The 14,319-nt window shown below is 46.1% G+C and overlaps 1 protein-coding gene across 1 annotated transcript in view; it reads left to right on the forward strand.

Annotated features, from left to right (window-relative positions):
* The window catches only part of MYO18B (myosin XVIIIB), a 186,471-nt gene that overhangs the window by 69,658 nt on the left and 102,494 nt on the right, over positions 1 to 14,319 (forward strand). The window contains exons 18-21 of the mRNA XM_065417569.1: positions 1,176 to 1,359; positions 1,744 to 1,945; positions 4,771 to 4,880; positions 12,874 to 12,939. Coding sequence (XP_065273641.1) covers positions 1,176 to 1,359; positions 1,744 to 1,945; positions 4,771 to 4,880; positions 12,874 to 12,939 — 562 coding nt within the window. The remainder of the gene's footprint in view (positions 1 to 1,175; positions 1,360 to 1,743; positions 1,946 to 4,770; positions 4,881 to 12,873; positions 12,940 to 14,319) is intronic.

Here is a 14,319-nt window from a genome sequence, read left to right on the forward strand (position 1 = left end):
AATGCTTCATTTCGACATCATTTTGATTATATATGATATGATCTAGTTTATGTTATATTTATTATTCAGAGCATTTCAAGATCCTGCAGTCCTCACTCAGGCAAAACTCCCATTGGTCTTTGGCCCAAACTGAGTGCCCAGGCTCGGATTTCGGCATTACAATGAAATTCAGTGGGACTTGGGCATCTGACTCTCTTTGGGCCCTTTCTAAGTCCCAGCCTGAGTCCCCACTGTGAGCTCAGGTCATTAGTGTCTTCAACAGCAGTTTCAAAGTGCAAACATCCTTTCCAGGAATGGATCTTGGTCTCCCTGGCTGCCCCTGACCAAGGGTGATTGATTCGAAGGTGACACTAATGCTATTCAGCACCAGTCCCCACTAATGTAGAGAATGGATGAGTGTGAACATCCCCAGATTCCTAGGGCCACCGGGAGCAGCTACTACACACGGGGCTGTGTCAGACACCAGGCGTCACATGACTAGCACCATTCCTTCTGTCTCAAAACCACTGGGATTTGTATTGTTTCCTCTAGCACCCTGGCACATATATAATCAAATAGTTATTCATGTCCTTACATAGGCAGTAACTTTAACCCGCTATTAAGCCACCTTCAGCTCACTGTGTTTGGGGTTCATTTCAGTGAGGAGGTTAATGGCCATTATCCACTATGGATGAGAGACAGAGATTCTCTGTTCACAGCCAGGTTTGTCTTACGTAGGCTGTGTTCGATGTGAGCCCTGTGACACACTCCCTTTACCTGGAGTAGAAAAGACTCAGTTTCTAGGGGAGGGGGAAGTGTGCTGTTGAGATACCCTATTCTTTCAGTACCTGGTCCCAGTGCTTGCCTCTAGCATATGTGCTGGGATACAATTCCTGGTTAAACATCCAGAAGGAAACTCAGGTTCTTGGCACATCATTCCAGGAAATACTGCATTTCAGACAATGATAACGCAATGTGGCAGCTTCGCCATAGGTAAGGAAGCTACAGTATCCAAACACTTTCCTTAGCAGTGTGCTAGCCAGTGCACAATCATGGTTTTTATTCCGTTTTGCAGTAAGTTGAAAGGAAAAGATTTTCCATTCACCTTTGGGCCATTATTGCGGCATCTCTGTGATCTTATCAATCAGTCCATTTGTGACCGTGGCTGGTTTATTTCACTGTTTCATTTCTGACAGAGATGCTCTGAAGAAGCTGTTTCTGCCTCGGTCCAAAATGCCCCTGATTTGCCGATCAGTGGCAGGTCTGGAGGGAAATTCCCAGCAAGCTTTGCAGCGTACTGGTTGTGTGAGGAAGACCTTCACCAGCAGCTTGGCAGCTGTGAAGAAGAAATCTGTGTGTGCTCAGATCAAACTTCAGATGGTGAGTAACAGAGTTGTCTTGATACCCTCACGTATCGTAAGGGGTGGGTCAAAGTGCCTTTATACCAGAGAGCCTGTTGCTGCTTATGTCATGAGAGCCGTCTGATGCCTCAGCTGGCTCGTTGTCTCTATTGCACTGGGCATTGTACAAACACTGTAACTGACAGCTCCTGCCCCACACAGCTGACAGTTCACTCAAACAGTGACACTGATTTGGTGCCATTTTTCTCCATTGGCCAGTTCAGTTTCTGATTCCTAGTTATTTGAAGAAACTCCTTGTATGTGGCTGAAAAACCCATCAAGAGGTGGAAAGGGAATTCCTGTTCTTCTGTTACTTCAGTCCCCAACTCAGACTCATCTAATTTATCTTTTATTTATACCACAGGATGCTCTCGCAAACCTGGTAAAACGATCCCAGATACACTTTGTCCATTGTCTTGTTCCAAGAGTGGGAGCAGATGGCGCAGAAGGGAAGCCCTCCCAGCCCTGCATCACAGGAGAAGTAGAGCTGACTTTGGACGTACCAACCCTGAGAGTTCAGTTGTCTGGGGCCCAGCTATTAGATGCATTACGCCTGTACAGGATTGGTATGGCAAGCCTACGCTGCGCTATAGTTTTTTAGCATGTGTTTGTCCCACCCTCCCTTAGCCGCTGTACTGCAAAGCAGCTCAAGTATGCAGTTACTAATACATGGAGGGCTGCTAAACTACTAGCTCCTGACTAGCCTCTTCTCAGCATGTCCTGTCTTCGTCTGTCACAGCGCAGTGATTGCCCACTTGTCTTTTGCTTTGGCCATGGGAAAGAGGTGGATTTACCATGGTTTCTAGCTCCTTCACCCCAGGCTGAGGTTCTTCAGGACCTCTCCAGCCCCCCGACTGCAGTTCTGCCTTCTCAGGAGCTGCCGTCCCCTCTGCCAGTTTACAGTCGTGGAGCTGCGCCCGCTGAATTGTGCATAACCTCGTCAGTCCTAATGGCTGCCTTTCCTTTATTTCCCCGCTGAGATGGATGAGCATGACATGCTCCCAGCTGAGCAGTTGGCAACACAAATGTTTCAAAGGGAAACGTAAATCAGGCCAGGCTCTGCCTGTTCAGAGCTCTCCTTATTGAGCCTTTACATTAAAAATCGGATATCCCTGACATTCCCTAGCACTTGGATCTCCTGTCATTTAAACAGTCAGAACCAAGGCACAAAAATTGCCAATTCCATCCACACATCAAAACCGGCACTCCCTTGGCTCTGCTCCTCGGCCAGTGCCTGCAAGAACTGCCACCCAGAAGGCTTGCAAACATTTCCCACACAACGCAAGGCAGTTTACCAAGGGGAGCCGCTAAAGAGCCGGGAACTGTGTAGATTGTCCCAGTTTTGAGGCTGCATGGTGCTGAGACCAACTTCCACTCAGTTCTGGTGACCGTTCTATTTATCTGGGTGCATCTTTCATCTCACCTAGAATGTGCCTGGACTGGCTTCCGGTGGGTCTGGATTCCAGGGGCAAGTAACTGTTGCTGAGTGAGTCCCCTGCTTCTTCTGACTCATCTAGCGTTAACCAGCCAAAGTGCCCCCTCCAAGAGCAGTTGCCATGGTGGGGGCTAAATGGGCAGGGACAGTTGGGGGCCCAGGCTATTTAGTGCATTGTAGAGCTTCCCCTGGCAATGAAATGCCTGGCAGTGGGGAGCACAGAGCATAGACCGTCTATCTTCTTGGTGCCTTGCTGTGCCCACAAGGTGGGGGGCCATGGGCTGCGTTAGACGTCGTTTGGGCATGGCCTTGAGAGCTGGGCACAGGTGAGGAACCTCGCAGTGGTCTAGACGTGAGGTGTCCAGGGATAATCATCTCTCCCCACAAGCCAGGCAGTGTTATTGACTTACAAACCACTGCAGTGTCTTTAGCCACAGAGGTGTGGACAGCAGAACCCAGAGACGATTTGAAGGATATTAGTCACTGCTCCGGGTACGTGTTTGTTAGAATTATTGGGCGAGGTGGAGAGTTTCTGATGCTGAATAAAGCCTGGCTCTGCAAGCTGTGCGGATGCCTGTCTCCTGCTTGTTAATAATAAATATAACTGGATTCGAAAGCACTTGTGAGAGCGAGTGTGAGCATTTGGGACAATCAGGAACAAAGAGAAATTATTCCTACTTTGGTGCCTTACTGATTACTGCTTTGCTGGCTTTGACATCACGCAGAATGAGCCGGGAGCTGCCACGGGGACATATTCACAGCCGAGATGGCAGGCTGACCTGCTGGGTGACAGATCAGGAGCTGGGACTCCGTTACACTCTCTCTCTCTCGGCCAATACAGCACAGTGAAAAGCTTTTGCGTATATTTTAAATTGGCACCTCGTCATGTTAGCCCAGCCACGGAGTGTAGATTTGGTTGGGTGAAGATGGTTTGTATTATGATAATACCTAGAGGTCCCACATGACACCAGGGCCCTGTTGTGCTAGGTGTTGTATACACACCTAGAAAGAAACAGTCCCTGGTCCTGTGAGCTTACAGTCAAACAGACGAGACTGACAAAATGGGGGAGAGAGAAGCTCTGATCAGTCCCCACCTAATGCGTGGCGGGACAGAGGCACAGAGAGATTCAGTGACTTGTCTGAGGGCAGATCATTTGTGGCAGAGCTCAGAATAAACGCAGCTCTCCTGAGTCCCGGTGCAGAAGGTTAACCACAAGGCCAGCCTGCCTCTCCAGGGCTATGGCTTCTGTGCACTAAGGAGGAAGGATGACCCAGAGTTTAGGGCACTGACCTGGCACTCAGGAGACCCAGGGCTATTTCCCTGCTCTGTCAAAGGCTTCCTCTGTGACTTTGGGGAAACCACTTATATTCTCTGTGCCTCAATTTCCCTGTAGAAGGGGGACTAGCATCATACGTTCCCACCTCACAGATAGATTGTGAGGTGCAGAGATGCCCCAGCAATAGGGGCCATACAGGTCTCGTTAGTAGCTGGCAGTAAGGTTGTCACTGCCTTTTTAAATGGACAATAAGGTCTATCCATCTGTAGATAGAAGGTGAGCAATCTTCGCTGTCACTCCATCGAGAGGTTGTGGTGCCGAGATAACATAACATGCTCGCAAGCCCATGTCCCTTCTTGTCACCCAGCCTTGCTTCATGGGGAGCATCCCCAGGCCTTGCTTTCTCTCTTACCATTTCAATCCCTTGCACTAGCATGTTCACCCCTGCCCTCCCCTCTCTCTCTCTCTCTCTCTCTGCTTTTTGGAAGGCTTTTTGTAAAACAGAAAGAAAGTTATGTTGTTCTCCACCAGCCACCCCAGCATAACCTGTCACCCCGGGAGGAGGAGAATTTGCTCTCCGTAGAGATCGATGGACTTGCCCCCATTCTGATTCACTAATTAGCTAACGTGCAGCACCCCACTCTGAAATCTGTACCCTACTCCTCTCTGTCTCTCCCAGGTTACGTGGATCGCATGGTGCTGACTCAGTTCCGACGCCGCTTCCAGGTGCTGGCTCAGCCAGTGATGAAGAAATACACCTCAGCATATGAAATACCAGATGAGAATAAGGTGCGTGGATTGCCCACAGTGTGTTGCTGGGGAGGGAGTGACCTGCAGCCAGATCCGCTCTCAGGCAGCGTTCCCAGCTGCAAGCATTCATTCACAAGGTTGAAAAAAGAGTCTATTTGGGCTTCTTGTTATTTCTCTCCTAGCTTCTGAGCCTTTCAGCTGTACTCGCGAATGTGTTCAATCTTCTCTCTGCCGCCACCAGGGCTGGGAGCTGCTTTTATTACACAGATGAAAGCTGAGATTCTCAAGTAAGGACTTGACTGCAGGAGCTGGGGCTTTAAGAAAACACCAAATACAGCGAGACTGACTATAAAGTCACAAGAGCTGGCAACACTGCGAGTGAAGCGATAGGCCCATGGATCTGCAGACCCAACCCATGGGTTGTTCAGGCAATGAGCCGTCAGAGCCCAGTATTCATAAACAAAACGTGCAGAGGCTGCATATGGGCTGGTGCTGGCATCACTGGGGCGTGGCTGAGTTTGACAAACCATGGGCACAGTAGCAAAGGAACCAAGATTCATCTGCTAGCTTCCTCTTAGCCAGCCATTGATTCAGCCAGAGTATTCATCTCAGAAGCCTGAGACGTTCTAATTGACCCCTGTAGTTCTCAGCTGAGGATTAATCATGGGGAGAAGAGCGCCTGAGTTCATGCTGCTTTCGTGCACTGAGATCTAGATACTCCGGGCAAGGCTCTGGCATGTTTCACGTGGCGCAATGCAGAGATGGGGATTAAATTGCCCTCTCTGGCTCGTGGAGGACAGCTCTCCATTCTTCTTGGCTTCATCCTTCCCTTTGGTTAATGAGGGTGTAGTGACCTGAGTACTTTAGCATCTGTCTGAACTTGACTGGAACAGCAGCAAGGATCCTGGCTAGTCCCAGTGCTTCTCCTCACTAGAATTGGGTTTTCACAAATGCAATAGACAATCTGAGTCCTGGTCACGCTATCAGCATTTGCCCCGTTATTGCACAGTGGAGAGGCCTTGGAGAAACCAACTTGGAAATGAAACTTGCTTTGTTCCTCCTTAAATACCAGAGAGTAGTGTAAACTGATTTAAAAGTCCTGCTCGTGGGGGGCTGGCTGGTCCCCTATTCTGCAGTGGTCTGGGCTGCAGTCCCCTTACATTACAGTGTAACTTTATTTTGTACAGCGGGTTCCATACGCTCTGTGGAAGGTGAAACGGGTGGGTGGGTGGGTGAATGGATGGTCTCAGCTTGCCAGCAAACAGCCTCAACATGGAGCGGGCAGAGGGGGCAGACCAAAGCTCCCAGTAGCAGCGGCAGCAGTTTGTCTGCCAAACCTAAGCTTAAAGGGTCACTGTCAGGGAACCCCTGAGTGCAGAGGGACTTGTTTCGTTAGCCCTCAGCCAAAGAGCGGGCTCTGATTACCTGTGAAGAAACCCACAACTGCCTCCGAGATTATATTGAGAGAGCCATAGAAACTACAGCTGCACAAGCTTCATTGAGGTGATGCTTCCTCCATCCACCTCCCCAGCCTGGCCTGTGCAGGAGTGTTGTATTGACTGAGGGTAGCACCGCCTGTCTCTTTAGCGCGGTGACGAATCACCCCAGATTCCCATTCTCCCTGCAGTGGTTGGGCCTGGCCACTGTGACTGGCTCCCTTTCCCTCTGCCTTCACCCAACACAGAGAGGGAGTCACCCATAGATTTCCTCCAGCTGGGGGTGTCTGAGAAGAAAATAAGGCAGCGTTTATAGAAGGGAAGGTGGATAATTTAATCATCAACATCTCTCTCCATTTCTTCTCATTAATGGCCATGTCAGTCACGCACTTGCCTTTTGTGTAGCAAAGACTTCACCAAGACACTTCTCATGGGGTTCATCAGTTTCATGAGTGTTATGGGATGGGGCCGGGGTCTGATCTGATGGAAAATGATGAAACAAGGTCAGCCTGTGACCACGTGCAATAAACATAGCAGAAAAGTGAAGCTGCAGCTCTCTGCATAACCAGAGCGGCTTATCAGTCGAGGATAGGGATTTCCAAGGATGTGCTCAAAGCCCATTGAAATTCTGGGGCAGTTGGGAGCCAAACTGTCTTAGGAGCCTATGAAAATCCCAGCTCCAACCTACTCCTTCCCTTCCCCTAAGAAGTGTAAAAGGAGAAGGATGCTTAGGAATAAAACCTACTGGTTTATTTGCTCCCACATAGATTTTGAGTGAAAATGGGGGGCGAGGGAATGTAACTTGTTATGAAAAAGCTGATAAATATTCAAAGTCTGGACAGGCCGATAGGAGATAAATTATACATAGATGTGCTCTGTTGTGCAAACTGTCAGTGTGCAAAGTCAGTTCAGACCTCAGGATTTTATCAGACAAGTTTGACGGCTGGAAATGGTCAATATTGTTATTAAATGCTGTAAGAAGACAGAGGCTGACGAGTCAGCAGAGTGTAAGCAGGGGATTGGGAAAATTCATCCTCCCTGGTGCTGGCTGTAATGACATTGTGTTATAGGAAGTCTGCATTAAGCTGCAATTAGCTGCATTAACTCAGCCACTGGAGGAGAAGAGAGGTTTTTCTTTATTCTTGAGTTCAGTGTGCACACTCTCTCTGTACGATCCAATCCTTCCCAAACTGAAGTTAATGGGAGTTTTATCATTGATTAGGGAGCGCAGCATTGGGCCTTTGCAGTATAAATGTGTATTTTGATTCCACCTCTAAAACACTCCCACCATGCAGTAACTAGAGCGTGGCAAATAACCAAATTGCATTGGCAATTAAAAAAAAATGGGGGAAAAAAGTTGTGTTGAAATTTAAAAAAACTGTTTTGGGTTGAATTAAACATTTTGGTTGGGTTTGGAGCATTTTGAATCATGTGTATTGTTTTTTAAATAAGGAAATTTTGAATCAAAAAATCATTTTGATTTTTTTGGCATTTATATTTACTGAAACAATTAGGTGAAACCAACATAAATTTGCAGAACGTTTGGGGGTCACCTAATCTATGTTTTTCTCTGAAAAAATGTTTTGTACAAAAAACTTTGCCCAGCTCTACCTATAGTACAGTATTCACTCAGCTCTAGGTTATCAATTCCCAGGCACAGTTCCCCCCAGGCAGTCTCTGGCCCTCACTGTCCCATCCTGCTGTTATGAAGATTATTGTTATTGGTTCTGTATGTATTTGTTGTACTGAAGCTCCTAGAAGAGTATCAGGGGGTAGCTGTGTTAGTCTGTATCCACAAAAACAACAAGGAGTCTGGTGGCACCTTAAAGACTAACAGATTTATTTGGGCATAAGCTTTCGTGGGTAAAAAACCTTAAGTGACCTTATGCCCAAATAAATCTCTAAGTCTTTAAGGTGCCACCGGACTCCTTGTTGCTCCTAGAAGAGTTGCCCAGGCTGGGTCCCTGTTGCACTACGTGCTGTGCAGATACAGAAGACAAGACAGTCACTGGCTCAAAGCGCTGACAGTCTTAGACATTCTGACTCTCACGCTTGGCCAAAGTTAATAATCACTTATGGATTTAAAGCAAGGATGTGTACTTCAGAGAATCACCCGGAACACTCGGAAGCTAGCACCAAAGAAAACGTGCACTCTTTCTTTTCTCATAGATTTTATACATCCTGGCTCCACATGAGAATTTGCATTGTTGCATACTCAGAAATGAATAATACGGTATCTAATTGCATTACATAGTGGGTCTGACACCCCCCAGAAAGCTTATGTCAGGCTTTCATGGGCAAATCTGCTTAGCTCTTCACAGAACTCAATACAGATAGATCAAAGCAATGCAGATTTCAACAAAACTCCATGCTGGAATGGATTTGTTAGACTTTGACACGTTGTCTTAACAAATATAGGATCTCACACACACACAAGCCCGTGTGAGCACTCACATACACGCTAGGTCGATAAGATGCTCTCATTTTTTATATGTGAATGAAAAATGATGGCACATATAGTAGTCCCACATAAATCTGCAAGGCCTCAGAAGAAGTGTCAGTTAAGTACTGATATGAAATCTTCAGTGAGGCAAGATAATATTTTTTGCCAGTTATGCTAGAGAAGAGGTATTGAAAATACAGGATATGTTATGACTGAAGGCAAGGGGGCATCACTGAGAATTAACCAGGCTTTTATATCTGTAACAATTGTGAAAGCTCTTTGAAATACTGAGCAGTACCTGCAGGAAAGGTGTTAGGATTAACTAGTGATGTCATCATGGATGTTGGGTGGGATTTTCAAAATTGCCTACGTGATTTAGCAGCACAAATTGTATTGACTTCTGGTGGTGCCTCAAGGAAATTAGCAGTTCGGATTCGACCTTTGACCTCGGTGGGTTCTCCGGTTCCCATATTGGCGGGTTTTTCTGCAGCTCATGGTTTCGATTCAAGGTCACTTGTATCTCTGAAGGACCATTTCTGCTCCTAATAGAAAGATATGTTTTGTCCTGTGTATGCAAGTCAGGCTCTGATCCCATGTCCACTGAAATCCATCTGAGTATTTTCATTGTCAACTAGACCCTGGAAGACTGGAGTAAAATATGGAGAGATCTATAGACAAAGAGCAACTTCCACCCATGATAAACCCAGCATAACAAGTTTAGGTTCCCTGTAGCTTATCTGGGAATGCTCTCTTGTAGTTCTCCAATAAGCACTCTGTCAGATCTTTCAATACCCTCTTCTGCTCACAACCTGAATGAGAGACTGTGTAGTCACAGAATCATTACAGATTGGTGTCGTGTTGGATCCGAACTCCTGAGGCCCTCAGCTGCTTGAGCCCAGGGCCGCCCAGAGGGGAGGCCAAGTGGGGCAATTTGCCCCAGACCCCGGGCCCCACAGGGGCCCCTCGAGCCCTGGCCCGGCAGCGGTCCGGGTCTTCGGCGGCAGGGGGCCCTTCAGTGCTGCCGAAGACGTGGAGAGACTGAAGGGCCCCCCGCCGCCGAAGACCCGGACCGCCGCCGGGTGAGTACAAGTGCCGCAGCTTCCCCGCTTTGCCCCACGCCCCCTGAATCCTCTGGGTGGCCCTGCTTGAGCCTTTATACTCTCTCTCTGCTCTTCTTGTTCTTTTTAAATAACTTTACTGCTGGATTCATTTCAGTTCAGAATGTTATAATGGTGCCTGAATTAAATCAATAGCCATTTTTATAGGCTTTTGACGTTTTCATGGATGACTGATGAAACCTTGGCTTTGTTCTGTGATCTTGCAGATTGCAGAGCATTTCAAAGGAGTGAGCCAAAGGTGTGACTTTTGTATTTTTTATAATTTGGGAACCAGATTCTCAGTGATGTTGGTTTGTCTTCAACCAGTCTTTAATGCCAGCCCTGTATACTAGAAGGCTATGGAGCGCTCCAGAGAGGTCACATATCATGCTGTGGCTTTTAAATATTTCTCATACAAATGTATCCCTAGTGACAGAGGGGTGCCTGTCTGAATTTAAACAAGGAAGGAGACTATTCTGGGAAGGTTTTATGTGGAATGTTGTTTTACTGGAGGTTTTATAGTAAAAACTCCCGGAGGTCTGGGGTTTTCAAGCAGCCCTTCTTTTAGATCATATTCATCCTCATCAGGATGTGTACTATGTTTTTTTGGCCCTTTGTTTTTCACTAGTTTATTATCTTGACTCAAAGACCAGAGCATCTGAGTTCCATGCTTTTGATAATAAGCGAACATGGGTATTATTGAGTGGTGCTGTGAGCTGCACTATCCAGAAAATCCTCCATCCTCCTCTTTTTATGGGATTTGTGAGAAATATGGAGCTGTCTCCTCAGACTCCCTGCAGCTCTTCCTAAATGTGTAGGCTTTCGGTAAACAAAGAGATAAGTGTCCTTGGAGCGTTCTTCTAAAGACTATAATTAAAAGCTGTCAATCTAGCCTCTGAAAGCCCTCCTGCTTTCTCTCTGAAGAATATGTCACATTTTCCAATTGCCAGCATGTCAAGGCGCCTTTTTGTACGGCAGAAAGCAACAAAAACCTGAAAACACCTTGTAAGACAGTGCAGAACTCCATCCCATGATATTTTCAAATAGCTCTCTCCCTCCGAGGCTGCTGAGTAGCCTTGTCTTACCTTGCCTCGGTATTACAGAAGTCAACTTCAGCGGCGCCTTTCTTGCTTTGGTCTTTCTGCTGTCCGGGGAGTGGAAGTGGAATCAGTTATCAATTCTCATTTCATGTCAAAGGAACTCAGAGACACGATCCAGGAAAGCCCATCTATAATGGCCCTTTGTGAGCAGTGTGGGGGGCCTTTCTTTCACTTTTTAGGGAACATCCATATGGGAAGGGTTTCTGATTAAAAAGAAGTATAAAGTACTGAGACACATCCCTCATCTCCTGACTGCACATCACAGAAGGCAGTACAGAAATAGTGGCTTGTGGGTGCCCCGTTACTGGGATGTTTGCAGAACTCATGAGACACACTAGCATGTTCTCACTGGATTCAAATGACATTTTCACCACCAAATTCCAAACCACTGAAGCCTCCTGGGTTGAGGGTTTGTTACAAACCCAAATTGTGAGCTAGGTTCACTGCAGGATTTGTTAAAGTACATGAGCCTGAGCAAACTTGGCCTGTTTATTAGAAATAGTCATAAATCCATTAGAAGTCACTGGGAGCCCAGGTTGGTCATCACAGCTGAAAATCAAACCCTTTGAGTTTTGGGGTGAAATCATACAAAACTCAGTTGTTTGGGCTGCGTTCTACATTGAGGTTTGGCATTTGTTTAAACCCCAAACTGAATGGAAATGGGAGGTGGGGGGAGTTTTTCCTGAAATCTCATAAACCCAGCCCACCAAGCTTTGCATGGCATTAATTTCTATACATTTCATCTGTAATGAGACACCGTCTTCTCTTTGACAAGACTAGCTTGGATTTGTAAAAATTCTCCAACCCGCCGTGTTATGATTTTCATAGTGGAAGCCCTAAACCTAAAATAAGTTCAGTTACTGCTCTTCTAATTCTTGTACCTTATGATTAATAAGTAATGTGAGCAGACGTGGGGAGTAAAAATGCCTAAAACCAGACTGCTTATTTTTTACCTGGACAGGGACATGTATTGTTTGATGCATTATACTGTAGAGGCACAGCTCTCCTCGGTAATAACAGCATGGTTGTGATTCCTCAGCATAGCCTTAGCTGCAAGGTAATGGGAAAGAAAAGGGCACGTACCTTGTGCACTGTGTACGGGGGTCATTTCTGCTTTCATTGCTTTGGAAATATTTTTAATAAACGTTTTGCAAGTCTGTGAAGCCAAAGCCCAGCAGGGGTGAGGGCATGAAATCCATCTGCTAAGTCGCTGTGAGACCGTTAGGCTTTTTTTTGCAAAGAACTAACAATTATTTTTCTGACAGGTTCAATTTTAAAATAAAAACTTGTTTAAAATGCATCCTTGCCAGAGACCTACGGAAGAATTCCCTCTTTGGTATTTGCACGGTGGGGCAGGGGTGCGTCTAACGGAATCATTTCAAGTCGCCCAGGGCTAGAGTGGGCTGTAGTTCTGGGTCTCGCTTTCTCTTATGTGCAGTTGTGCTGTACTTTGATGGGGAACATTCAGCTCTTCGCTTCTAAGGACCAGTCCTGAAGGGCTCTGAGCATCTCCAGGCTCAAACCACTAAGGAGTTGATTCTGCTCTCCCTGATTCAAAGGCAAAACACCTGTTTGCGTTGTGGCGAGCAGGAGGGGACCCATCCTTTTGGGGCAATCCTAAAAGGAGCTAAGCACCCCTGGATATCAGAAGGGATTGTGGGTGCTCAGCATCCCTCATGTGGGACACTGTGGTTGTCCTCTAGTGCTTATGCACCAAAACCGTGCGCCTTGTAGACTACACCATTAATCTGGCCACCCGCCTCCCCTCAGCACTACACTGTAGGCCTGTTATAAATGGCAGCTCTCTGTCAGTTTTAGTGGAGGGTAACTCAGGTCTGATTCGGCCCGAAGAGTATAGTATATACCAATTCCCTTGTTGTTTCAATACAAGTCAAACCAGGTCTCTGTGGTCAATGAATTCACCAGTCCATTCCTTAATGTGCTCTTTCTCTACAGGCAATAGAAGAGCTCTTCCAGGTACTTGATCTGGAAAAGAAAAGTGTAGCAGTGGGACACAGTCAGGTATGTTGTCCACAGTCCTTGTGTCGTAAGTGTGTAAAATCCAGGCTTGTGACCAGGAGCACTTTAGATTCAGAACCTATCCCCTAGTGACCTAATACAGCGAAAGACATTTTTCTTGCTTCCATGTTGTAACCTAGGAACCTAAGTCCCGATGGAAATCAATGAGACTTAGGCTCCTAACTCACTCAGTCACTTCTGGAAATGTTACCCGATGTGATCTATACATCAAGCCATTAAGATCCTACAAGCAGGACATTTCCGGATGAATAGTTGCCACAGTAACACGTTCAAACTTAAAGCTAATTGCAAAGAGAAATTAATTATATATACACTGCTGCCTCTGTCTCGGGGATGCTACAGAGAAAAAAAGAATTCATTGAATTATTCTAGGGAGCAGAATAACTTTCTTTCATCCTGCATACAATAGTTTGCAATTATCTCTTCTATGAATCCCTCTTATTTTATCAATAGCATGATAGCAGCACCAGTCAAATCTTGTTATATAGGAGTTAGTATTGTCATCACTCTGAACATTGATTTTGTACTGGATTGTGAAGTTAATATAGCCATTAATGAGACAATCAAATAGGGGTGAAGCAATCAGAGCATTATCTCAAGAAAGCCAGTTTTCTTGGAAATGCTCTCTTATACCGTTTTGGTTCTTTTAAAATATAGATTTCAATTATATTATAAGGCTCACAAATACAGTTTTATTTTAATAATTCGTTTTCAATATAAAAAGGGTAATATGGAGTATTTAAATCATATTGGTTAAAGCACTGAGCGTTTTGCTTGACTAAGGGGTGGAACAGGATCTCTGAATTTAGCCTTCTATTGATCTTTCAAAATACAAATACATCAGCACAGTCTATGTTGTTTGAGGCATGTTTGTAACACGCTCAGGTAAAGTAAATGACATCGTTTCTTTGGTTTCTTCCTGACCTACGTTGGTACGTGTCTTCCTATGTTACCACTTCGTGCATATGCAGATGCATTTTGCAACAGAGAGTCCAGTGTCATCTGCCCATAAAGTAGGTAATGACCAAAGATCCATGGTCAATGTCTCAACAACATGCAGCTTTGAATAGGAGTTAGGGCATGCACCCGTGAAAGAGAGGACGCAGTAAACCGTAGAAACAGTGAGTGACCTGCAAGTTGAATACAATGGGGTCCATTCAGGCTCCCGGAGCCAGAGTTGCCAGAGATGCCCTAGTGACAGTGGTGGAGATGCTGTGTCTGGAGAGAGCAAGAATAGTGCCTCGAAGTGGGTGGGGATGGGCACCCATTCTTAATTACTGAAAAAACATAGCTTGTGCTTCCTTCAGACAGCATCCATCTAGGGTGAGGATTTGCTGGGCCCTGGGGGGCCATCAGGACATG

The sequence above is a fragment of the Emys orbicularis genome, chromosome 16, assembly GCF_028017835.1.
Source record: "Emys orbicularis isolate rEmyOrb1 chromosome 16, rEmyOrb1.hap1, whole genome shotgun sequence".
In the NCBI taxonomy this organism is placed as follows: domain Eukaryota; kingdom Metazoa; phylum Chordata; order Testudines; family Emydidae; genus Emys; species Emys orbicularis.